Source organism: Pleurodeles waltl, chromosome 11, assembly GCF_031143425.1.
Source record: "Pleurodeles waltl isolate 20211129_DDA chromosome 11, aPleWal1.hap1.20221129, whole genome shotgun sequence".
In the NCBI taxonomy this organism is placed as follows: Eukaryota; Metazoa; Chordata; class Amphibia; order Caudata; family Salamandridae; genus Pleurodeles; species Pleurodeles waltl.
This window is the reverse complement of record NC_090450.1, coordinates 28284619-28310577: the sequence shown is the minus strand read 5'-3', so window position 1 is coordinate 28310577 and position 25959 is coordinate 28284619. Positions and strand designations below refer to the sequence as shown.

The 25959-nt window shown below is 47.3% G+C and overlaps 1 protein-coding gene across 4 annotated transcripts in view; it reads left to right on the top strand.

The window, feature by feature from the left end:
* Window positions 1-25959, top strand: part of RUBCN (rubicon autophagy regulator) — a 186231-nt gene that overhangs the window by 31016 nt on the left and 129256 nt on the right. For all 4 annotated transcript variants that reach the window (XM_069212892.1, XM_069212890.1, XM_069212891.1 and 1 more), the window contains exons 2-6: window positions 4563-4716; window positions 11797-11880; window positions 14825-14984; window positions 17940-18046; window positions 25524-25680. In XM_069212892.1, the coding sequence (XP_069068993.1) occupies window positions 4563-4716; window positions 11797-11880; window positions 14825-14984; window positions 17940-18046; window positions 25524-25680 (662 nt within the window). The remainder of the gene's footprint in view (window positions 1-4562; window positions 4717-11796; window positions 11881-14824; window positions 14985-17939; window positions 18047-25523; window positions 25681-25959) is intronic.

The window sequence follows — 25959 nt, the reverse complement described above, 5'->3', positions numbered from 1 at the left end:
ATGATGCCCTGGCAGTGCTACTGACCTCAGAATGACGGGTTACAGTTATTTGCAGGTGGTTCCTCCTCCTCTGACATACTAGCCTAGTCCCTCACCTCTCCCATTCTGCCCACTTTACTCCCTACGAGGGGCCAGTGACGCCACTTCCTGTGTCAACCACGTCCACGTTGTGGTTCCTTTTACCCAGTTCAGCGCCTGTCGCCGGGACTCGTTGCTTGGCCACTGTGGCAGGTGAGCAGGGTTTATTTACCAACCGTGGAACACGGATGATAAGCGGTTCGAATCGGTCCTCGATTGCTGCCGGCGCCTTTGTATACTGGATGTGTTGATTGCGGGGACTCGTGATTGTGTGCGAATACTTTGGACGTGACTCACCCTCGGGTAATATTTTCCGCCTGTCGCAAGCTAGGAGCCAGAGAAAGACGTGGATTGTGTTTCGCTACTTAACGTTGCCACGAGAGGGCGCTGGCGTTACATTTCTTTCTGTAATGCATCAGTCTGTAGCGTATCTGTAGTGTTGGGGTGTTCATACTGGGGGGCGGCCCCCTATACTAGGGAGCCCTCAAGTAATCCGAATGGGAGCTCAGGCCAAAAGAGCCATTATGCAGATAGCACTTCTTTTTTTTAAGCGGAAAAACACGTATTACATTTTTTAAAATGTAACAGAAGTTGACTGCAATGTTTAAATAAGACTACACATATTTAAAAATTGCCAACTTAATAGAATACTTGTGTAAATTCCTGATGATTTTCTTAACACCCCCCACCACTGAAGGGGTGCAACGTAAAAAAGTTTGAAAACCACTGCTATAGTGGGTTTTAGGTCCGCCCATTGGTTTGTTTTTCTCATCATTCACATTTGCTTCTTATTCTACAGTTTCCGTCCTGTCCCTCTCCTGCAACATTGTCTCTTTCCCATACTTCTCATTGTATGACTTGTATCCACCCACAGCCTTACATCTGAGGGAGACCTTTATTTCTTTTGCTTGCAGCACTCCATGGGAGTGCACGTATTCTCTAGCTCTTTCCGCTCTGCAAGAGATAGCACGGACACTCAACATGCCCTGTCCTTCCAGTAATCCTGCTCTTTGCCCTGAGCACAGGCTTTAATCGTACTAACTCCTGTGATTGCCATCATCCAGTGCTGTTTTCTAATACATAGTCTGTTGCATGAAGCAGATATTGTAGTAGGTTAAGTGTTGGCAAATTCAGTTGAATTGTTAAATCCTGTTTTGAGGAAAGTGGTGTACTGACTGTCTCTGGTCCAGTCAGGCTCGTCTGTAAAACCTTAGCTCAACCATGGGTAGATGTGGTTTTCAGCAGTCAGGCTATACAAAGAAACTAGTGCAAAGCATTAAACAGCAACAAAACAATTGAATATGAAAGAAACACGACTCTCACAGAATCCAACACCAGGTTGCAAAGAGACTGTATTTTTATGAATTTACAGACCCCAAACCGAACAAGATCCACCAGAGGGTAACGGAGCTATAAATACTTGAAGAAACAATAAATCATCGTTTTTTACTCAACGACAAATGCGTGCTGGTAAATATTGTGAATTTGACACTTAGGAATTTTTTGGGAATTAATGTTTGTCAGAGTTGAGTACGGTCACTTCCAGTTACTGTGGGTAACCAGCTCTTAGCAGGTCACAGGGACTAACAAATTCCAGAGGACAGTAAATCTCAATAAAAAGCAGTCCCTAGTTCAGTTGCAGCATAAGTGGCAACTTGCCATAGGTACCGCCGGAGTGGTCCTGATGCAAGGATACAGGATTCTGAAGATGCTCAAGGATGCCGAGCCGATGTTCCAGATGATAGGGGTCTTTCTGGGGCCACCCTTTTGTTAATGAACACGGCAAGGAGACTTTAGCCGTAGTGACCGAAGTTCAGATGCAGTCCAGTACTGAGCCAGTTGACACTGGTCTACTGGTACAGCGAAACTAGCGGCTCCCTTATTCAGGTGATAGCTTGTTCTCTGGGTGACCGAACTGCACTCCACGGACTCTCCAGGGTCTGGCAGACTGAGGTGTAACCTCTGTGCAGTGGGACTCAGTCTCCCAGGCTGGACTTTGGCGAGGAACGACATTCTGGTGATGTTGGCCACCAGCTTGCCAAGGCAGGCTTCCTCAGCTTTTCAGGCCCTGGTGCTGCATCAGGAATTTTGCCAATTGGCTCTTTTAGTCACCTGTCCTTCGGAGGCTCAGGGTGACTTTTTCTCGAGACAGGCACCATAGGCACAGTCTTGTCTTCTCTGTCCCGAGGAGCAGCAGGTGCAGTCCAATCTTCAATGTAAACGGGATAATCTATTTAGATCATTAGAATTTGTGATAGTAACTGGCATAGCTGTGCATGTAGTGAGTGAGACTTGACTCTCCTTTGACAGCATAATCAGCATATGCGTTGTACAGGTATTTAGTTCTAACTTTCTTCTAAAGCACATCTCTTTCCTGTTATGGGTTTCCGTTCCCAAAAGAAAATGTATTAAGAAAAAATTACACTGACTGAAGTGTCAATAGCATTCGTGAATCCGTGATATCCTGGCCTTAGTAGCACTGCCTGTCACTCTTTTTATGAAAAATCACCTGGATATATCTTCTTCTTGGAATATGGTGACAACTAGTGGTGTCTGCAAAAGCCAAACCTGGAGGGAACAGTATTGGGGGTGGAGTGGTTAAGAATATGACATTTGGGGTGGTTAAGAACATGACATTTGGGGCCTGGTGTATTGTTCAACTGTGCACTGTTTAGTGGTTGCTTAGCTAAATTCTTAAAACTCCTTTATATTCCATTTAAGATTTTAGGGTGGGCAAATGTTAAGATGACTAGGCTACCTAAACTAATTTACTTGGTTAACTATTTAAAGTTCAAAAGATTGACATTGACTAAGGATCTGAAATCCTAAGGAGGTAGGCTACAACATCTGAAAAAATTTCTGTATCTGGGGCTGCGCCGGCACTCCTTGATGTGCAGGGATTGTCCTGCTATTCAAATGAATGATCTAATGATGGCCAACCTCATTTGGGAGTTCTCGTTGAGCGATTCATGGCCGGAATGGGTTAGCTTAGTCATATTTACTATTCTTTTTGCTTGATCCTTGACTAGGGTTATGTAAAAGAAAATTACCATTTGTTAGTCTTTGAAATTCCAGTTGTTATCCTATACAGCTGTGTTGAGAAATTTAGCTGTGGATATCCCCTTTTTTCTGGTCTATCACATACCAATACCCATTGTCAGAGCCCTTCTTGACTTTGGAAATCAGTCGGATGTATAATATGAGTGACCAGTGGTTTCAAATCCTATTAAGAAATTGTGATGGGATATGGAATTCAATGAATGGCCTTGCTTTAACATATGCAGATTTACCTGTGTTGGCTAATCGCTAAAGAGTTATTCAGATCCTTTAAGTACAGGCGTTCCATTTATGATGACACAGGACACTGATTATCACCGGGAACCTTTCTTTCTACTGTATTCTCACGCGTCATAACCTCCATTGGCTCATGATGTTGGCTAAGGTGTGATCTTTGGGCATCAAGAGGAAGATAAGATGCTTTCATGGTTTATTTAGACCTTATCGGAGACCTCTCCATTCACTTTAAATAAGATATTAATTGCAAGCTGCAAAAAAGTCTAGAACATTGTTCTTTCAAATTGCTCAGGAAAGTATAGGCTCAGACTTATGATCGGTGTACGACTTCTCTGCTGTTGGTATGCTCTCTCTGTATGGCAAGTTTAGGAATTTGTTTTATGTGCTATAGTACATATCGATTGATTCATGCGATAGTACATTATCGATTGATTTGATGATAGACCTGTTTGAGATTTCATTGCTCATAAATAGGGTAATACATGCATCTCATGTCATAGCTAGGAAACTGTTCTTCACTCTCCTGCTCTGGTCAATGTGTTGGTGAAAAAATACATCCGTCGGGTGTTTGTCTTTCAGCCCAGTACCTTCGTGAATAGATATCAATGCAAAAAAAGTGCTGACTTTGGGATTTATGATGTGTTAGACATCCATCCCTATGGATTGACTTTGCTTGGCCAAGTATTCCCATAATAAACACATCCACCTGGCGACTAGAGTATACAGTGACCATGTGGTGGGGAAAGAGGGTTGCCATTTATTCTATACATTTCTTGAGTAATAATGTTTGCAGTATGCCTTGGCAGTTGATGGGTGTTTGAGTGGATGATTTCATTCAGACTTGGTTAATTGATGGAGGTGTTGCCAGTTAATCGTTATGGTGAATGAATTATTACGAGTATTGATCATTTAGATGGAATCGGAAGGTAAAGGGTAAGGAGCGAATACCTCACGAGACAAATGTTTATTGAACACAGAGGATTTCTGGGACCCCTCCACCAGGCTCTCCCTTTCAGACCTAGACTTCAGCTCTCGTTGCCTAGTGATGATCCGCTGGCCTGTGGTGACGTGAGACTTGGTTGCGCATAGTTGGACACTTGCGACCACTACAGTACCGCTGATGAAATAGTCACACAACATAGCAGTGGGATTTGTCGTTCAATAATGACCCATGTTTTTCTTCATCACAGGGCAGAGCACTGGAAGCTGCTGGGCAGTCTGAAGACCACAGTCGAAGGTCTGGTCTCCACCAACAACCCCAACGTCTGGGTGAAATATGGAGGGCTGGAGCGGCTTTGCAGGGACATGAACAACATCCTCCACCATGGACTGTCTCACGATAAGGTATTGTATGCAGTGTCTCCGGATGTCTCTTTCTGTCCGGGTACCAGTATTTGTGTCTGTTTTGGTTCCCTTATGTGGCAGGTGTCCTGAGGAAGGGCAGCAAAGCTTAGTCAGTTTTTACCACTGCAGATAGGGGCTTTATCCAAGTCATGAGGGTGGCTGTTACCAAGGTTTCTCTTGACAGCCTAATGCTGTTACCTGATGAGTTTCAGAAAACAATTTGGGAGCCAGGAGGTCGGATATGAGAAAGCAACACCAGAAGCCACGCTATTAAGTGTCTTGTGCTATTAAATGGGATGTGACTCTGTTTTGCTGGAACCTGCCCAGAGATATGAACAGATTTAGAGCCTCAATCTCCAACATGAATTTATTTTCTAAGATGCACAATAAATGGAATGTACACAAGCATGAAAGGGACCCTTTTCCGACACCAAACCTAGGTATTTCCTGCTGGCTGTAATCCCTATTGCTTTATAGGCATGATCAGGCTGTTTTTTAAAGATGTGCTTGTTTATAAAGATGTGTGTGTTTGTTTGGACTCATTCACATAGACTTATGTACACATCGCACTAATGATAATTTATGGGAGGGAGTGGTAGTTGACCCTGGCTAGGGAAGCTGGGAGCCTGTGGGATACTGAGTGGTAGAGATCATAGGTTGGCTCAGTAGAACTGGGTTATTCCAAGTACTTCCAGGGCGGTTTGCATAGGCTTCTTTTCCAGGTGTGTCTTGGTTGTAACATACCTAAGGTTTTGGAAGCCCTAGAGCAGTGGTTCCCAACCTATGGTCCGGGAACCTCTTGGGGGTCCGCGAAGCCTTCTCAGGGGATCCCCGACTGCTTAGAAGATTAAAAAATATTAATAAATATTGACAAATTAGGGCCCAAGCTTCCAGTATTGACTCAGTGGGGGGTCCCCAGATTCCAATAATGATTCAGTGGGGGTCCCTGGGTTCCATTAATGATAAAGTGGGAGTCCACAGAAGTCAAAAGGTTGGGAACCACTGCCCTAGAGCAGACAGGAAGGTAGCAGCACTGGCATCTGCAGTATTAAGGAAGCAAACGCAATTCTGGCCTTTGCACAATATAACAGGCAATACTTGTCAACAGTAGATATTCTAAAACAAGTAATATAGATAAACTTGATTTCTTTTTACCTGAGGGGTGAGGGGCAGTTTAAGCACTTACCTTGCACAGCCTTAAATTCTGTATGGCATCTCAGGAAAAGAGGCAATAAGCCTCTAATGCTCCATGCACTTTAATTTTAACTGGGATAATGTTTTTTGAATATTTTTGAGATACTTGGTTGTCCGTTATTTTAATTTTGTTCGGCATTTTAGTAAAAAGAAAAGTAACAAATCCTCAATACATTTAAACTTTAATAGGGTTCATGTCTTTTCCGAATGATCTTAAGTGACCTTCCGTACCTCTTGTTGAAGTATAGTAGTTAGGGAATGTGACTTTGTGCAAGGGCCCTATTAAGCTGCTGGGTCTTCGGAAATGTTAAATTTGAATTTTGCTTAAGTTTTTTTTTTTTTTTTTCCTGTATGAATTGATTTTATTGCTTTGTTTTATACTGATGTTCTTTTATGTGTACTTTTATGGTTTTCTATTACTGAAACAAAGTTTGATGACTGTGAAATGTTAGCCACTCACTCAGTTTTGCCCAGCACTTCAGCTTTTCTTAGAAAGTTATTCGTTTCTAAGCTTTAGTGGTTTTCGTAGGTGAAGCAGCGTCACGAGCAGCCGAAGCTGTAGGTAGGCATGGCTGCTTCCTGCGCCGACAAGGTCAGACAAGGAATCCGGAAACTACACCCTGCAAACCATCAGCGCTGCTTGCTGTAAAGCATGGCTGCCAACATTGCCAAAGCCAGTAGCACTCATAGGCGAGACCTCTTGTCTTTGCCAATGCTTGTTCACTAAGTATGTGGGTGGACAACCCACTCCAAGTGCCCCTTAGGAATTCTGGCCCTCTTCCTAAGTGAAATCAGGGGGCATAGCTTCCATTGGTGCAGAAGATACAATGGCCCCGGGCCCAGAGGGGCTCTCTGAACCCTGATTGTCGTTGTGTTTTGTAATTCAAACAGAGGGAGAGGGGGAGGGGGGGCACTTCCGTTCTAGCACCAGGACCCATCACACACTGCGTACACCACTGGGGGCAGTTCGTGGAAGGTGGGGACGCCTGACCAGTGGTCACTGCCACCGCCTTTGTTGTCAGGCAGTGATTTAAATGGAAATATTAAAGTGCAGGTACTCACTCTCTATAGTGCCACTCTCCCTAAGTGCATTGTAGCAGGGCTGAGAAGTGCAGGTACTCACTCTCTAGAGTACCTGTTTGCTCCTGAGAAGCGCCGGCACTCTTCCTGAATGCATTGTAGCAGGGCTGAGAAGTGCAGGTACTCACTCGCTATAGTGCCACTCTCCCTAAATGCATTGTAGCAGGGGTGAGAAGTGCAGGTACTCACTCTATATAGTACCACTCTCTAAATGCATTGTAGCAGGGCCGAGAAGTGCTGGTACTCACTCTCTATAGTGCCACTCTCTAAGTGCATTGTAGCAGGGCTGAGAAGTGCAGGTACTCACTCTCTATAGTGCCACTCTCCCTAAGTGCATTGTAGCAGGGCTGAGAAGTGCAGGTACTCACTCTCTATAGTGCCACTCTCCCTAAATGCATTGTAGCAGGGCTGAGAAGTGCTGGTACTCACTCTCTATTGTGCCACTCTCCCTAAGTGCATTGTAGCAGGGCTGAGAAGTGCTGGTACTCACTCTCTATAGTGCCACTCTCCCTAAGTGCATTGTAGCAGGGCTGAGAAGTGCAGGTGCTCACTCTCTATAGTACCACTCTCCATAAGTGCATTGTAGCAGGGCTGAGAAGTGCTGGTGCTCACTCTCTATAGTACCACTCTCCCTAAATGCATTGTAGCAGGGCTGGGAAGTGCTGGTACTCACTCTCTATAGTGCCACTCTCCCTAAATGCATTGTAGCAGGGCTGAGAAGTGCTGGTACTCACTCTCTATTGTGCCACTCTCCCTAAGTGCATTGTAGCAGGGCTGAGAAGTGCTGGTACTCACTCTCTATAGTGCCACTCTCCCTAAGTGCATTGTAGCAGGGCTGAGAAGTGCAGGTGCTCACTCTCTATAGTACCACTCTCCATAAGTGCATTGTAGCAGGGCTGAGAAGTGCTGGTGCTCACTCTCTATAGTACCACTCTCCCTAAATGCATTGTAGCAGGGCTGAGAAGTGCAGGTACTCACTCTCTAGAGTACCTGTTTGCTCCTGAGAAGCGCCGGCACTCTTCCTGAATGCATTGTAGCAGGGCTGAGAAGTGCAGGTACTCACTCTCTATAGTGCCACTCTCCCTAAATGCATTGTAGCAGGGGTGAGAAGTGCAGGTACTCACTCTATATAGTACCACTCTCTAAATGCATTGTAGCAGGGCCGAGAAGTGCTGGTACTCACTCTCTATAGTGCCACTCTCTAAGTGCATTGTAGCAGGGCTGAGAAGTGCAGGTACTCACTCTCTATAGTGCCACTCTCCCTAAGTGCATTGTAGCAGGGCTGAGAAGTGCAGGTACTCACTCTCTATAGTGCCACTCTCCCTAAATGCATTGTAGCAGGGCTGAGAAGTGCTGGTACTCACTCTCTATTGTGCCACTCTCCCTAAGTGCATTGTAGCAGGGCTGAGAAGTGCTGGTACTCACTCTCTATAGTGCCACTCTCCCTAAGTGCATTGTAGCAGGGCTGAGAAGTGCAGGTGCTCACTCTCTATAGTACCACTCTCCATAAGTGCATTGTAGCAGGGCTGAGAAGTGCAGGTACTCACTCTCTATAGTACCACTCTCCCTAAATGCATTGTAGCAGGAATGAGAAGTGCTGGTACTCACTCTCTATAGTACCACTCTCCCTAAATACATTGTAGCAGGGCTGGGAAGTGCTGGTGCTCACTCTCTATAGTGCCACTCTCCCTAAGTGCATTGTAGCAGGGCTGAGAAGTGCTGGTACTCACTCTCTATAGTGCCACTCTCTAAGTGCATTGTAGCAGGGCTGGGAAGTGCAGGTACTCACTCTCTATAGTGCCACTCTCCCTAAGTGCATTGTAGCAGGGCTGAGAAGTGCAGGTACTCACTCTCTATAGTGCCACTCTCCCTAAATGCATTGTAGCAGTGCTGAGAAGTGCAGGTACTCACTCTCTATAGTGCCACTCTCCCTAAGTGCATTGTAGCAGTGCTGAGAAGTGCAGGTACTCAATCTCTATAGTGCCACTCTCCCTAAGTGCATTGTAGCAGGGCTGAGAAGTGCTGGTACTCACTCTCTATAGTGCCACTCTCCCTAAGTGCATTGTAGCAGGGCTGAGAAGTGCAGGTACTCACTCTCTATAGTACCATTATCCTTAAATGCATTGTAGCAGGGCTGAGAAGTGCAGGTACTCACTCTCTATAGTGCCACTCTCCCTAAGTGCATTGTAGCAGGGCTGAGAAGTGCAGGTACTCACTCTCTATAGTACCACTCTCCCTAAGTGCATTGTAGCAGGGCTGAGAAGTGCAGGTACTCACTCTCTATAGTGCCACTCTCCCTAAGTGCATTGTAGCAGGGCTGAGAAGTGCAGGTACTCACTCTCTATAGTGCCACTCTCCCTAAGTGCATTGTAGCAGGGCTGGGAAGTGTTGGTGCTCACTCTCTATAGTGCCACTCTCCCTAAATGCATTGTAGCAGGGCTGAGAAGTGCAGGTGCTCACTCTCTATAGTGCCACTCTCCCTAAGTGCATTGTAGCAGGGCTGAGAAGTGCAGGTGCTCACTCTCTATAGTGCCACTCTCCCTAAGTGCATTGTAGCAGGGCTGGGAAGTGCTGGTACTCACTCTCTATAGTGCCACTCTCCCTAAGTGCATTGTAGCAGGGCTGAGAAGTGCTGGTGCTCACTCTCTATAGTACCTCTCTCCCTAAATGCATTGTAGCAGGGCTGGGAAGTGCTGGTACTCACTCTCTATAGTGCCACTCTCCCTAAGCGCATTGTAGCAGGGCTGAGAAGTGCAGGTACTCACTCTCTATAGTACCACTCTCCCTAAATGCATTGTAGCAGGAATGAGAAGTGCTGGTACTCACTCTCTATAGTACCACTCTCCCTAAATACATTGTAGCAGGGCTGGGAAGTGCTGGTGCTCACTCTCTATAGTGCCACTCTCCCTAAGTGCATTGTAGCAGGGCTGAGAAGTGCTGGTACTCACTCTCTATAGTGCCACTCTCTAAGTGCATTGTAGCAGGGCTGGGAAGTGCAGGTACTCACTCTCTATAGTGCCACTCTCCCTAAGTGCATTGTAGCAGGGCTGAGAAGTGCAGGTACTCACTCTCTATAGTGCCACTCTCCCTAAGTGCATTGTAGCAGGGCTGAGAAGTGCAGGTACTCACTCTCTATAGTGCCACTCTCCCTAAATGCATTGTAGCAGGGCTGAGAAGTGCTGGTACTCACTCTCTATTGTGCCACTCTCCCTAAATGCATTGTAGCAGGGCTGAGAAGTGCTGGTACTCACTCTCTATAGTGCCACTCTCCCTAAGTGCATTGTAGCAGGGCTGAGAAGTGCAGGTGCTCACTCTCTATAGTACCACTCTCCATAAGTGCATTGTAGCAGGGCTGAGAAGTGCAGGTACTCACTCTCTATAGTGCCACTCCCCCTAAATGCATTGTAGCAGTGCTGAGAAGTGCAGGTACTCACTCTCTATAGTGCCACTCTCCCTAAGTGCATTGTAGCAGTGCTGAGAAGTGCAGGTACTCACTCTCTATAGTGCCACTCTCCCTAAGTGCATTGTAGCAGTGCTGAGAAGTGCAGGTACTCACTCTCTATAGTGCCACTCTCCCTAAGTGCATTGTAGCAGGGCTGAGAATTGCTGGTACTCACTCTCTATAGTACCACTCTCCCTAAGTGCATTGTAGCAGGGCTGAGAAGTGCAGGTACTCACTCTCTATAGTGCCACTCTCCCTAAGTGCATTGTAGCAGGGCTGGGAAGTGTTGGTACTCACTCTCTATAGTACCACTCTCCCTAAATGCATTGTAGCAGGCCTGAGAAGTGCAGGTACTCACTCTCTATAGTACCACTCTCCCTAAGTGCATTGTAGCAGGGCTGGGAAGTGCTGGAATTCTCCAGAACAAACTAAATAAGTACACGTACGCATCATCAGCAAAGTTTTTATTTTAGATATAAAAATCCATAAAACTTACATAATAGAAGCTTATCATTTAAGATAACAGATTTACTTTTCACCAATTATTCATAAAATTGGCGATAATTTTAAAATTATAAAATAACCCAAAAATAGTCTAAAACGTGGTAAGATTCATATTAAGGTACACTTTTAATAGCCTTTTGTTTATTGCTTAAAATACCTTTTTTGCTACAAGGACCTACATCTTTACACAAGGGCCAGTGGTTGCAGGTAGTGAGTTCCGGCCAGTACCGGCTCATTTAAAGCCCTGGATGAGAGCGGTGTCCGCCTCAAGCACCGAAGGCCCAGGGTGCGAGGAGGGATGCCTCGCTCTCCCGGAAGCAGGCTTCCCGGCCGGGGCTGTGCACACCCGCCCTTGTCACGGGTTACAGGATGTTTGTCCCTTCAGTGTCTGCATTCCTAGAAGTGTCAGGGATTGTGTGTCCCTGCCCGGCCGGCACGTGGTGCTTCCCAGTATATCTGCGTCTGTCTGCCTGTCGGTCGGTCGGTCGGTCGGTACACACACACAGACCTCAGTGACTGACTGACTCTCCTCCCAGGTAGGGTGAACAGGCACCGTCCCGGATTTGCCGGGACGGTGCCGGTTTTTCACTAGCTGTCCCGGAAATTTAGCTCATGTCCCGGTTTTTAGCGGGGGGTCTACTGAAAAAGGTTGGGGGCCTTTTTATGTTTTCCAAAGCAAGTGTTACAGGAAAACAATTTAATTAACAGACACGATACTGGCTTTAAAAATTGCATTTATGTTCTTAGTGCCTGTGCTGATGAGCTGTCACCACGCGCTCAGTTGGAGTAACATTGTATCAGTTTGTATTTTTGAGAAATGTCCCGGTTTTTGACTTTCTAACTCTGGTCGCCCCCCACAGGCCTACAACTCGGAGCGGGACTACTGGCAGTTCGTCCGGGACATCCGCTGGGTGAGCCCGCACGCGTCCGGGCACCTGGAGAAGGTGGGTACACCTGGGGCACCGCGAACCGTAACCCTGTGTGACAACTTGGCGTTTAAAGCGCTTTAAAGCAGCGTAATGGATGCATGCAGCGCTAGATAAAATATCTTTCCATGTACATCACGATTAGTAAAGGATGCAATGTCTAAATTCCCCACCCCCTGGTATTTTGGAGAGTCCACAATCGTGGTGTAACTCTAGATATGCAAGTGGTACTCGGTGTGTGTGTGGGGAGGCAAGATGTGTACATGTTTAGTGGGGGTGATGGGGGTAGGTGGGAGGGCGCAGTCTCGGAGAGAATGTAGCATCCACGTCAGATTGGGAGTGATGGTTGAAAACTGTTCGAAAAAAAAAAAAGTGCTGTTTGCTGGAGTGCAAGTGACCCCAGGCCCATCTACAGGGACAGGTGGGCCATGCTCGGGGGGGGGGGGGGGGGGGGGGGGGTGTAAAATGTACTCCACACGGACCACACCCCTTGCGTTCCCTTTATACATTATAAGTGCACTGGTGATTACATGAGACGTGCGTCCCATCAGAGCAGGTCCTGTGGTCCCTCTGCCCCGGGCGCCCCCTCGGATGTCAGTCTAGTGAAGGATGGATTCCTCTTTTCTGTGGCCCTGTCTCATTGAAAGTGCCTTTCTGCAGAGCGCCTACACCCACGTCCCGGGAGGCCGCCGTCTTTGTGGATGCCCGGGCAGGTTGGCACACGGCACATAGTGTAACCACGGAGTGGAGTGCCACCTCTGTGCTGCCTGCGGGCTGGAAGGCCCCCGCACTGGTAAGATAGCTCAGTGGGTTAGAGCGCCTACACCCACGTCCCGGGAGGCCGCCGTCTTTGTGGATGCCCGGGCAGGTTGGCACACGGCACATAGTGTAACCGTGGAGTGCCACCTCTGTGCTGCCTGCGGGCTGGAAGGCCCCCGCACTGGTAAGATAGCTCAGTGGGTTAGAGCGCCTACACCCACGTCCCGGGAGGCCGCCGTCTTTGTGGATGCCCGGGCAGGTTGGCACACGGCACATAGTGTAACCGTGGAGTGCCACCTCTGTGCTGCCTGCGGGCTGGAAGGCCCCCGCACTGGTAAGATAGCTCAGTGGGTTAGAGCGCCTACACCCACGTCCCGGGAGGCCGCCGTCTTTGTGGATGCCCGGGCAGGTTGGCACACGGCACATAGTGTAACCGTGGAGTGCCACCTCTGTGCTGCCTGCGGGCTGGAAGGCCCCCGCACTGGTAAGATAGCTCAGTGGGTTAGAGCGCCTGCACCCACGTCCCGGGAGGCCGCCGTCTTTGTGGATGCCCGGGCAGGTTGGCACACGGCACATAGTGTAACCGTGGAGTGCCACCTCTGTGCTGCCTGCGGGCTGGAAGGCCCCCGCACTGGTAAGATAGCTCAGTGGGTTAGAGCGCCTACACCCACGTCCCGGGAGGCCGCCGTCTTTGTGGATGCCCGGGCAGGTTGGCACACGGCACATAGTGTAACCGTGGAGTGCCACCTCTGTGCTGCCTGCGGGCTGGAAGGCCCCCGCACTGGTAAGATAGCTCAGTGGGTTAGAGCGCCTCCTGCAGAGATCTTGTAACCTGCAGGTCTCAGGTTCGCATTGGGCGTCATTAGTATCAGTTTTAATAATGACCGCGAGGCCGCTGTTTAAATCATCGGTGCCCAACTCGACCCATTTAGGGCCGGATTTTCCGAGGTTCCTTTTGGTTTATATAAAGTATTTCAAGTGGCTAGCCTGAAAGTCTGGTTTGAGTCTGTCCTCCACCCACGGACCTAAGTTGACACCCCTGGTTTAAATGGTAAGACCAAACGATATGCAGAGCCAACTAAGCGCTTTATAACTCTTGTGAGACTTCAGTGAATACATTAAGAGAATGCACGATTACTACTGGCCTCTCTACAGCTCACGACAGAAGCTGGACCGCTTCTTGGCGGTTTAATAATTGCTGTTCTCATAGAAGTCCTATGTACTCTGTCCACCCTCGAAGGTGCAGCCGTGCAGGGTTCACGGCGACTGCCTGAAATCAGGCCTCCGCGGCGGGGAGATTAGCCCGCTGAGCTATCTTTCCGTTTCCTGTGTTAAGTGGCGTAAGGAGCTGGAACAGAGTACAAGAGCCACCCGGGTGTGGAGAGCAGCCTTGTGTTTACATGGCTGGCTGCGCCCGGGACTCCCCTCTCCACCTCTCTGCAGGAAGGAAGCGTCACCTGCCAAGCCGAAGACCGGCTCATTTGTTACTGTTTAACAAGGTCCTGTCCGGGTTACAAGAGCAGAGGGTGGGGGCCTTTGTCTCGATATGATCTAAAGTGACAGACGGACACAGACTTGTCTGCTGCTCACTTCCTGAACTCATTGGAGCAGAAATCATCTCTGAATTAGGCTGATCTAAGAGGGTAACAGCGGACCCGACAGCACCTCCATCTCACAGGTGACTTCTCACATTAGGGCTGAATGTTTGGTTTTTTAGGTGCCCTACCATTGTGTGAGCAGGTGTGTCAGGGTGTGTTTTATCGGAAGCAATTTCGGTCTGTTTTCCTACTTTGCCCAAAATGGCCTCCTCGAGCAGCCCTGATCTCGTGTGTGTGTGTGAGTGTGGTGTGTGTGTGTGTGTGTGTGTGTGAGGGAGTGTGGTGTGTGTTTGTCCATCATCTGACTTAGAGTTGCCGGATATCTCGTCCACCGTATTACGATTCCATTATTTTCCAATAAAACTAAGAAAGCATAGGCTACAGGACGGACGCGTCTGCGGTGGGGTGTGCCTTCACTTAGACGAACCAGAGCAAGAAAAACATAAACCCCAATTGTTTGCACGCGTGGAGTTGGCTGCTTTAAGGGCACGCATGCCAGTGTCTCCCAGGGGGCCGGTGCCATCCTCCATAGTTGTCTAAAGACCTGTGTGTCCCCAGCGTGTGTTGCCAAGTTGTTTCTTGACTTCTGCTCTCTTATTTTCCAGTTCCTGAACCTGTACGAGAAGAGCCTGCGGAACGGCAACGGCTTAAGCACACGCACCACGGCCGAGCTGTGGCTGCAGCACAGCCTCCAGTCCCACTGCTTGTCCGCCCAGCTCAAGCCCCTGCTTGGCAACCGCTCCTACACCCGCAAGTTTTACTCCGGTAAACGCGTGCGTCGGCTCACCAAAATGCCAGGGCTAGCGGAAGTGACACCATGGGCCAATTGACCTTCACTTTTACTCAAGCACACATGCTTACACATACACACACATTCTCACACACTCTCACATAAGCACACTCACCCGCAGGCATGCATACACCATTCATTTGAAAGCATTTTTTACTTACCTTAGCTCCCAGATAGGGTCGTATTCCAGCTAATTGTACTTCATTTTTTCATTATAAAAATAGTGAATATTTACTATTTAGGTAATTAAAAAAGTGATAGAAAACCAGGAAAGTTGAGCCCAAATTGATGAGCTGCTTCTGTGTTAAAGTCACTAATTTTGTCACATCTGAGGCCGCGGGATCGCAGCTGTGACCCATACATGACGTCGATGCAGGTGAACTCTCCACTCAGACTCTGTCACCTCCTCAAAAGCCTTCCTCCCTAGCGTCTTCTGCGGGGTCCTCCAGGGAAGGACTAATAATCAAAATCTGCCTCGGCAAAGATGTTCAGAGCAGCCGACTCCACGAACAGAGAGTCCCCGGCACCCATCACGGATGGGTCATGGCAGTCTCTGAAAGCCACCCACGAGAACGCGGTAGAATGACCAGCGTTACCTCATGTAACTCTTGCAGTGTAGATTTGAGATACTGGTCAGAACCATGTAATTCACACTCGACAGACGATTCCTTATGAATCACTCCAGGGGGTCGAAATAATCCTCGATAGATTGAATGGCGGGGAAGTTGTGGAAGTGGTTACACACACCCAGCATAGTAGGGAAGTTGTAGAAGTAGTCACACACACCCAGCATAGTAGGGAAGTTGTGGAAGTGGTTGCACACAACCAGCATGGCAGGGAAAAGGCAGTCGAAGTGGTTACACACATCCAGCATGGCAGTGAAGTTGTGGAATTCGTTACACACACCCAGCATGGCAGTGAAGTTGTGGAATTCGTCACACACCCAGCATGGCAGGGAAGTTGTGGAATTGGTTTCACACACCCAGCATGGCAGGTAAGTTGTCGAAGTGGTTACGCACACCCAGCATGGCAGGAAAGTTGTGGAAGTGGTTACACACCCAGCATGGCAGGGAAGTCGTGAAATTGGTTGCACACACCCAGCATGGCAGGGAAGTAGTGGAAGTGGTTATACACACCCAGCATGGTAGCGAAAAGGCAGTCAAAGTGGTTACATACACCCAGCATAGTAGGGAAGTTGTGGAAGTGGTTACGCACACCCAGCATGGCAGAGAAGTTGTGGAAGTGGTTACACACACAGCATGGCAGGGAAAAGGCAGTTGAAGTGGTTTCACACCCAGCATGGCAGGGAAGTTGTGGAAGTGGTTACACACACCCAGCATGGCAGGGAAGAGGCAGTCGAAGTGGTTACACACACCCAGCATAGTAGGGAAGTTGTGGAAGTGGTTACACACACCCAGCATGGCAGGGAAAAGGCAGTTGAAGTGGTTACACACACCCAGCATAGTAGGGAAGTTGTGGAAGTGGTTACACACACCCAGCATGGCAGGGAAAAGGCAGTTGAAGTGGTTACACACACCCAGCATGGCAGGAAAGTTGTGGAATTGGTTGCACACACCCAGCATGGCAGGGAAGTCGTGGAATTGGTTGCACACACCCAGCATGGCAGGGAAGTAGTGGAAGTGGTTACACACACCCAGCATGGTAGCGAAAAGGCAGTCAAAGTGGTTACATACACCCAGCATAGTAGGGAAGTTGTGGAAGTGGTTACACACACCCAGCATGGCAGAGAAGTTGTGGAAGTGGTTAAACACACCCAGCATGGCAGGGCAAAGGCAGTTGAAGTGGTTACACACACCCAGCATGGCAGGGAAGTTTTGGAAGTGGTTACACACACCCAGCATGGCAGGGAAGTAGTGGAATTGGTTACACACACCCAGCATGGCAGGGAAGTAGTGGAATTGGTTACACACACCCAGCATGGCAGGGAAGTTGTGGAATTGGTTACACACACCCAGCATGGCAGGGAAGTTGTGGAATTGGTTACACACACCCAGCAGGAGCACCGACCGGCACAAAGCCAATGTTTTCACTTGACAGTAGAGGGGGCCAAGTTGTCTTGCCTTTTTTATAAGGTTGGCCCTATGCAGAGTAATCCATCAGAAGTTGTTTCAATCACCGTTTAGCTTTAGTAAACAGTCTCACATTTTGAGATGACCTCAAGGCAGGCTTAGAGTATCGTTTTGTGTTTGTAACCACTAGGTGCACTCTCGTTGCACATCTGTGACATTTTTTTGCACCGTTTTCTTTTTTCACCTTTTTTTTTTAAGTGCGAGGTGTTAGATCGTAGATAAGTCATTAAAACCAAAAAGTGCCACATGGAATGCTTTAATTTATCTCGGCCACTTGTAATTTACTCTGGCAAATTTCCACTCCATCATTTTATGACCACTGTGCTTCTGCGGACATAAACTAACTTTATGGAACTCAGCCCTTGACCTGCTCCACGAGGAACAATCCAGCCAGAACTGACAGGCTATTTTTCCGCTAGATGAGAACACAACTAGTGCCAGACTGGCTTCAGCCTAGGTGAGCTCCATTGGTGAGGCTCAGCGTGGGCCCTGCAGCCCAGGGAAAAAGGCCCCTGGGTCTCCCCCATCTCAGAGAACTTAATTGGCCTTGGTCTGACTACAGGTCCCCAGGAGTACCGGGGCCCCGTCTGACCTGCAGGAGCCTCCATTACACGGCTGCATGGAATATATCCTTTTCACTTAGGGAGTCTAACTTAGAGTTTAGTTTAAGCACCCCACCTATCACTATTTTTTGTTGCTTTTCTGTCACCAGTAACCACTCAGGCCTCAATCCTGTCCACCATTCACAGCAGATGTTGGTTGTTAACTTAGCATCCCAAAAGGGGTGGTAATATGGATTTTAATGCACCAGACTTATTGCTTTGTTGTTTTCATCCCCAGATTCAGCCTTCTTGCTCAGCGATGCTCATGTGACCGCCATGTTTCAGTGCCTGGAAGCTGTGGAGCAGAATAACCCCAGACTCCTGGCTCAAATCGACACCTCAGTGGTGAGACGTGACTCCCTAAATATTGGACTGTGATGATTATGATTAAATATAATAATATAGTGTGTTTTTAAATTTAGAAATCACGAAGAATCATTTGGTCTGTGGTTGAGTGAAACTTTGCCTTCAAAAGGCCCAAAAGGGCCTTTCAGGATTGTTCATTTGTCATTTGTTTGTGTTGATAGCTCGTACCAGAGTGAACTATAGAACCTTACTCTCTCGTGTCTGTTGTTCCCAGTGGGATGCATTATTTTCTCTCCCTGGTGGTCTTTTTGGCAAAAGTACTGCCCTCTTGTGTGCAGTAATGCAACATCTGCCACTCCAGGACTCAGCCTGCATGGCTCTTGAGTGACTCCATATAATCTACCACTGGCTGCTTAACAGTTTTTCCCCGGGTTGGGCCTCAGTGCCCCTGGGTAGACTGTATTTGCTCGTGGGCCCCTGGATTCAACAGCATTGGCAGGTTCTACTTTGATGCAGACCACTTCTAAAAGATGCAGAGTTATTTTTCCCAAACAAAAACAAAACCTGACAGCATGCAGACACAGTGCCTTTATACCGCTCAGTGCAGACCTTTCCAGAGGTGGAGCGAATCTGCTGCAGAGTCAGAGGGAGCTTTTGCAGAAGAACATCTGGGATCCAAACGGGCGCATGGAGGGGGGAGAATTCCAAAGGTGAGGAATCTGCAATTAGATGAGTTTTCACCAGTGTTACTGAAGGTAATCAACTTGTTCTTCCCATACCTGTTACCACCACATAAATGCATAAAGCAATCTTCAGCAGAGCCTGTTGGGGGACACTTCTCTCTCTCTCTCTCTCTTTCTCTTTCTCTTTCTCTTTCTCTTTCTCTTTCTCTTTCTCTTTCTTTCTCTTTCTCTCTCTCTCTCTCTCTCTCTCTCTCTCTCTCTCTTTTTCTTTCTCTCTCTCTTTTTCTTTCTCTCTCTTTCTCTCTCTCTTTCTCTCTCTCTCTCCAGTAGAATCTTGAGTTTTACTGATAGCTTTTTCTCCAGTAAAACTCTACCCAAGCCTTTCACAGTTTTTTAGTGCAGTCCATCATGACCCACACAAAATCTACCAATACTCAAACAATCCGGAGCTCCTTTGTGAGACCTTTTCTTTGGGTTCTTAGTAATCCAGGGTTACTGGAAACTATCTTGTGTGGGCACAGTAGGCTACCACTGCTGTGCCAAGATCATCGCATGAGTGATTACCAGTTTAAGAGGCCTGAAGATTGTCCAGTGGAACTACGTCCTACCATTCTTTTACGACTCACCACATACACCCCTACAGCGTGCACACCCACCCACACACCCTCCTCTCCCACTGCCCCGCCTTACAACGCAACGCCTGTCAAAGGTCCTCCTGTCCATCTTTTGCCAGAAAGTGCAGGCTCTATCGGCCAAAGGAGCCATAGAGCGACTTCAAGCAGCAAAGTAGGGACTGAGTGCGATCCCTGCTCCTTCTTTGCGCAGAAGAACAGCAGAGGTCCTAGTATAGACCTTCGATCGCTCAAGGCCTTCCTGCGCAAAGATAATATCAAGATGCCCCCTTCGGCCAGGGTTCTTTTTGCCGTGGATTCCAGAGGCTGGTTGGTGGTGTTGACTCTGCAGGATGCTTGTTTTCACATCTCTGTCCTGCAGACCCACAGGCAGTACCTGCAGGTCAGAGTTGGTTTGTCACAAGCACTCTGCTGTGCTTCCGTTCAGCATAATCGTTGGGGGTCCCAGTTTCCCCATTCTTGGTGGCTGCCTGTTGAAGTCGGATTGCGACAGTCAGTCATAGACCGCTTCTCTTTGGAACAACAAGCCCAGGACATTAGGTCTGTGATCCTGATGTTTCAGCCTTGGGCCTGGATCTCAGTGAGGATGGCTCTGAGGCTTTGGGGACTGTTGGCCTCCTGTATCCTGCTTGTCGATCATGCCACATATCGTGTGTGGGCTCTGCAGTGGCAGTATACCCATCACCAAAGGAAACCTGTCAGACTCTATCCATGTTCCAAAGGAGATTGCAAAAGATCTGCAGTGGCATTTGCTTGACCTCTATTGCAACATCGTCGGGTCCCTCTTCCAGCCCCACCTGGAGCTCACAGGGGTGACTGAAGCCTCACTGCTGGGTTGGGGAGATCATTTGGAAGAGGTGGAGATCGGAGGACTATTGTCTCTGAAGAAGGCCCTCATCATCTCAACCTGCTGGAGCTGTGGGCCATTCGCTTGATGTTGAAAGCCTTCCTGCCATCCATCGAGGGGAGACTGATGCAGGTACTACAGCTACCACCACCACGATGTGGTAGTGCAACAAGCAGGGCAGAGTGGGGTCCCGGAGTCTGTGCCAAGAGGCCCTGCACCTCTGGCTGAATTGTCAGGGCTTCTCCCTGAGATCTTTGGAACGCCAAGGCAGACAAACTCATCCGACAATGCCAGGCTGATCACAAGTGGCAGCTGCACTTGGAAGTGGCGCAGGATGCCCTCCACCAATGGGAAGAGGCCAGCTTGATCTCATCAGTTCTAAGAACGTGCAGTGTCGAGTCTTTATCGATTTGGAGTTTTCAAGAAGGCTTTATCTTCAAGAGTTAGTCCACTTGTACTGGAGCCTGGGAATCCTGTAGCCTTCACGCCGCTTCCTCTCCTAACTACCGACCTCTTCTGAAGATGACCAAGAACGACTGGACCAACTAATTCTTAATGTCCCCAGATTGGGCCAGGAGAGTATGTTATCTAGAAATTCTCGGCATGAACGTCAATCCTTCAATCACGGTGATGTTTGAAGACGATCTTCTGTGCATCAGCAGGGCAGAGGCTTTCACCCTGGCCTGCGCAATCTACATCTCCATCCATGGAGAGTGAGCGGCGCGAATTGATTGCATTCAGTCTACCTCTCGAGGTAGTGGATGTCGTCTTGCCAGCTAGGTGGCTTATGAAATCTTTTGTCTCTGGATGCTGGGACAAGTGTGTGGCTTGATGTGTGGCATCTGTGTCCCGCACCCATGACACAGGTGCCACACATTGCAAGTCAAACTCTTTGGTATTTGCTGTTTGTCTTTGATCAAGCAAGTACTGCAGTGGGTACTGTTAAAGGTTATATGTCTGCTCTTTCGCCCTTTTTTGTGTCTAACGGACCTACCGTCCTTATTAAACAAAAAAACCTGTTGTGATGTGTTTTCTCATAGGCATGGGGCACATATTTTCCCCTAAACCTTACGTGATGCTGCAGAGGGGCCTTAAATTGGTCCTTAGGTTTCTTAGGTGTACTCCTATTGAGCTGTAACACAGCTGTCCTCTGTCTAGTCCCCCTGAAGACTGTTTTCCTCATTTCGATATATCAGTATGTTGTATCAGTGAACTTAAAGCTCTCTGTTCTTCCACCTTATACACCTTCTTCTCGGACTAGCTAATATTGAGAACCAAAGTGGCAATCTCGAAAAGGTTGTGACCACTTTTCGTGGCAGACAATCCATCATACTTTCAAAGTTATTTGACTCTCTTCATCCTCCAAAAGAAGAGGTACAACTCTCTTACTTGTACACCTAAAGAGCGCAGCGCTTTTACATCGATCATACCAAAGATCATTGGGTGGATGTTCAGCTGTTTGTAAGGTTCTCCAGGGCAAAGAGAGGCAAGACAGTGCAGAAGAGGACCTCATCCAGTTGGATGGTCTTCTGCATCAAGATCAGCTACGCAGTGGCAAAGAGCAGCCTCCAGAAGGACTGTGGGCCAGTTCCACCCGGGCCAAGGCATCCACCGCTGCTCTGACACTTGGAGAGCTTGTCCTGCATAATTGTTCAGTTGTGACGTGGTCTTCAGTCCACATGTTCATGAAGCACTACTCCCTTCACAGCTAGTTCCAATGGAAAAGGCCTTTTGGTTGTTCGGTCCTAAAAAACCTTTTGGTCTGAGTCATCCTACAGACGCACTACTTATTGCGCTTTTCCTTTGAAATCTATGCCAAAGGTGAGTAATCTGAGGTTAGCAGTATGGATTTGAAGTTACTTACCATCGCTCTTTCTGGCAAAAAATCTTTTTAACTGCAGATTCCTCAGTGCCCTCTCATCTCCCCCTTTAGTGAAATGGATTATTTTCAACCAAAAAGGTCCCAAGTTAGTGATCTGCACGCTGGCACAATTAATTACTTTTGGGCTCTGCGTAGATGGCATGGGCAATGTCCAGAAAGAAATTGATGTCCGCTCGCCGGGGTGGAGCAAATGCATGACTTGTCATCCCTTCGGGGTGGAATGGAGCCGCACAATGATCCGCAGACAGTGGCTATGCTGTAAACCCTTCCCTATCCAGTCTGAGTCCTGTGGAAATTCTAAAAGTGAGAAATCTGTGATAAGATATAGTAGCCACAAAAAAGAGTGTTACCAAAGGCAAATAACTTGTTCAGCCATCCATTCAGACTCTTGCCTTGGGTATAACTCAGGATGTGCCCAATTCAGTTATGTTTCTTGTATCCCCATTTATTAGGCAGCTGCATTAATTTTGCCTGCCTTCATAATATGAATTGGTTATGTGCTTACTGTGCCATTGGGTAAGGATGCACTTCACTGATGAGGCTCAGTATACTGAAACCATTGTGGGTCTGTTTGTGTTGCTGTTTGGAGGTATCTGGCCTTTCTTTTTGGACTGAACTTTAATATGGGTGTACTCGGCTTCTGTTGGCAAGGTGGGGAAAAATAATGGACTGGCATGCTCTGTTTTGATTACCATTGGCTGAGGATAATTCACACATTCTCTCCTTCCATTAGTTGTTTTGCAAACCGTTTACACACTTCATCTATTGCTTAACTCCCTTCCACCAGTGCTATGCTTATGCTCTATCCCTCAATCTTAGAATAGTGTATTCTTGAAAATCTTAAAACTTAGATTTCAGAAATTCAAACATTTTGCATCTTCCCACCAAATGGGTATTTGTGTATTATGTAGTTTTTGTCCCTGTGCAGGGTTAGTGGACCTTCACAACGGCCTTCCTTCTCTGAGAAGTAGCATTGGAAAGACACCCAACTCGCTTTATGAGGCCTAGCTGATGATGTGACATACATTTAATGCTTATGCTTTTTCCTACGCACTCACACATTCCTTTTGCCCTTCCATAAGATCTTGCCACTTTGAGTCTATTACAGAAGATTTTCTCAAATCTCTACCTATTTCTTAATTCCTGCCCACAAAACTGATTTAAGAGCACTTTGCAGTCTTCTTCACATCGTCGTATGAAAATGTATTCACATAATAAAAATGAACAAAGCAGATGGGAGATTTTTTTTATTTTATTCTGTGGGGGACAGGGGTGTCAAAACCCTTCTCAATCCACAACCGCAAGCCTTGTAAGAATGTATCACAAAAAGTCACTAAATTGACATGTGCTTAACCCTCAGGTAGATTGGCACAAAAGCAGTCAGACTTACCTTGGAGGCACTGTGTGAAGTATTTATGCAGCAGCAAAGAGTAATAAAGTGAAAATACAACATATGGCAAATCCCACACCAGTTTAGAAACAGAGTAAAATGTTATTGAATGTGACCCCCAAAAAATCCAAACAGTAGAACCACCAATATGCAATTGAAACGGTTTAAGTAAAAATAGCATCAAGAAGCAGAAAGCGCTAACTGTGGGCATCTGGTTGCACTAGAAAAAGAGAAAATCACAAGTGCAGGCCGACCACAGTGAAGTGTGAGCTGGACACAGATACCAGGTTAGTCCCTCTGAAAAAGTTATCTGCTCAAAATCAGGTGTGCAAAGTTCAAAACTTCAAAATTTCACAGGAGTTGCCGCACTGATACCAGCCAAGGATTCTGGACTTGGGGAGGCACTACTTGGGGATCAGGAACTCACTCCAGCAGAGGCAAGCATGGAGCATGTAGGTCCAGTTGCACCAGGTCAAATGGGCAGTTGCGATGAGGCCTCTGTAGCTTGTGTCCCTGTAGCTTAGAACAGGAGGCCAGCCAACTGGTCCTTTCTCCTTCAAGCAAGGCAGGCCTCAAGCAGCACGGCAGTGCTTCCGTAGTCTTCCGCTGGTCCAAGAGTGTACTGAAGAGTTGGTCTGCGGGTGCACTATTTATAACTGGTGCCAGCTTTAAAATGGAAAAAAAACTTCTGACACAGATGTTTCTGGAATGTCCTTCCTCTGTACCCAGGTCCCAATTTGTCTATGGTGACAAAAACCCTGGTTTCAAGTTCTTCATGAGTGTGCTGAGGGAGTTCCTTTGAAATGTAAATGGGCAGGGAACAGCTCCGCCCCTCCCAACTTGCAGGATGGCCCTCTCCCAGCTACACCTAGGTCCTGTTGGTCACTGCCTGGGCCCAGTACGCATTTCTGATGATGGAGCGATTAATAGGCCCAGGCAGCTGGAAACTCCTAGAAGCTTGGAGAATTTAGGGCAAGAAAATGACAGCTTTCTACAAGAGGTGTTTTCAAAATGGTAATCTAAAATCCAACTTTACCATTACAGGAGGATTTATATTTAAAATTATTAGAGACCAAACATGACATTTCTGCCTCTTGCCAAAAAGGAGTTATCATTTATTAAATGTAATACAGTAACCCAACCTTATCCAGTGGGAGAGGAAAGCCTCCCTTTTGTGAAAAATTAATTGAGGAGCTTTTTACTACTAGCGCATATACAATTTAAAAGTGCATGTCCAAATTTTAAAACACACGGCACCCTGACCTATGAAGGTTTAGTGCCTACCCTAAGGTTTCCCGTATATGTATTAAAAAGGGAGATTTAGGTCAGGCAAAAGGTTTATTTTACCAGGTTGAAATTGCATTTTAAAACTGCACAGGCAGGCTACAATGGTAAGTCAGAAACATGTTTTCAAAAGACTACCAGTGTGTGTTGCATAATAAGTGCTGCAGGCCCACTAGTAGCATTTAATTTACCAGCCCTTGGTATATGGAATACCACTTTACTAGGGACTTACAAGTAAATTGAATATGCCAATTGAGGTTAAGCCAATTTTGCCATGTTGAAAGGAGAGAGCACAAACACTTTAGCACTGGTTAGCAGTGGTAAAGTGCACTGAGTCCTAAAAATCAACAAAAATGGGTTCAGAAAACAGGAGAGTTGGAGGGAAAACGTTTTGGGGTGACCCTGCAGAGAGTCCCAGTTGCAACAGCAGTGTTGCATTTTTTGTGTCACATGATGAGATTTGTGCAATAAGCATGCGGTCCTTGTTGAATGTTTCAGTCATGGTTGTGTTTCAGGCGTGCCACATGTTAAGCTGTTCTGAACCATAATCAAAGTGGTACTTACGCTGTAGAAGTATTTCTCTCAGTGGGGGGGGACAGTCAGTGTTTGACTGAGCTTTGCTGGGTGGGTCATAACCTGTCTGGAGCTTGCTTGACACGTCATGATCAAAACCTGATTGGGAAGGTAACCTGGTGCTACTGGGTTTGAACTAGATGTCCCTGGAGAAGTAACAGTTGTCCTATTGCTGCCATATTTTCCCCGTCTGGTCGCTCATGGTGGCCCTTGGTTATCTTTCAGTTTGCAATAAAAAGTGAGTCCCTCCTGCCTGTGATGAAAAGTCGAAGCTTGACGGCATTGCCTGGATCTTTCTACAGTTCTTCCATTGAGTGTTCCCAGTCCAGGTCCTCTGGCTCCTACAGCAGCCTCTACCCCACGCCCTCACTCATCAGCACAGGTAAGAGGAGTGACTGACAGTCTTTCTTCCCCACTTTTAATTAAGGGGGAACTTGACATAGCTGAATTTGTTTTTTATTGCTCATATAACTTTCACAAATATCTGTGTTATAAAATCAGGTTATTTTCCAATTATTTACCAGGACCTGGCAAGGTTATGTTGTAATGCCTACTTCTCAGGTTATGTTCTATCCTGGGTGGCCTCAGAGTAGCAAAGCAGAGTTCTGAATGTACAAGCTGCCTCTCCATCCACCCCAGGGCCATGGGTGGGATCAGAATG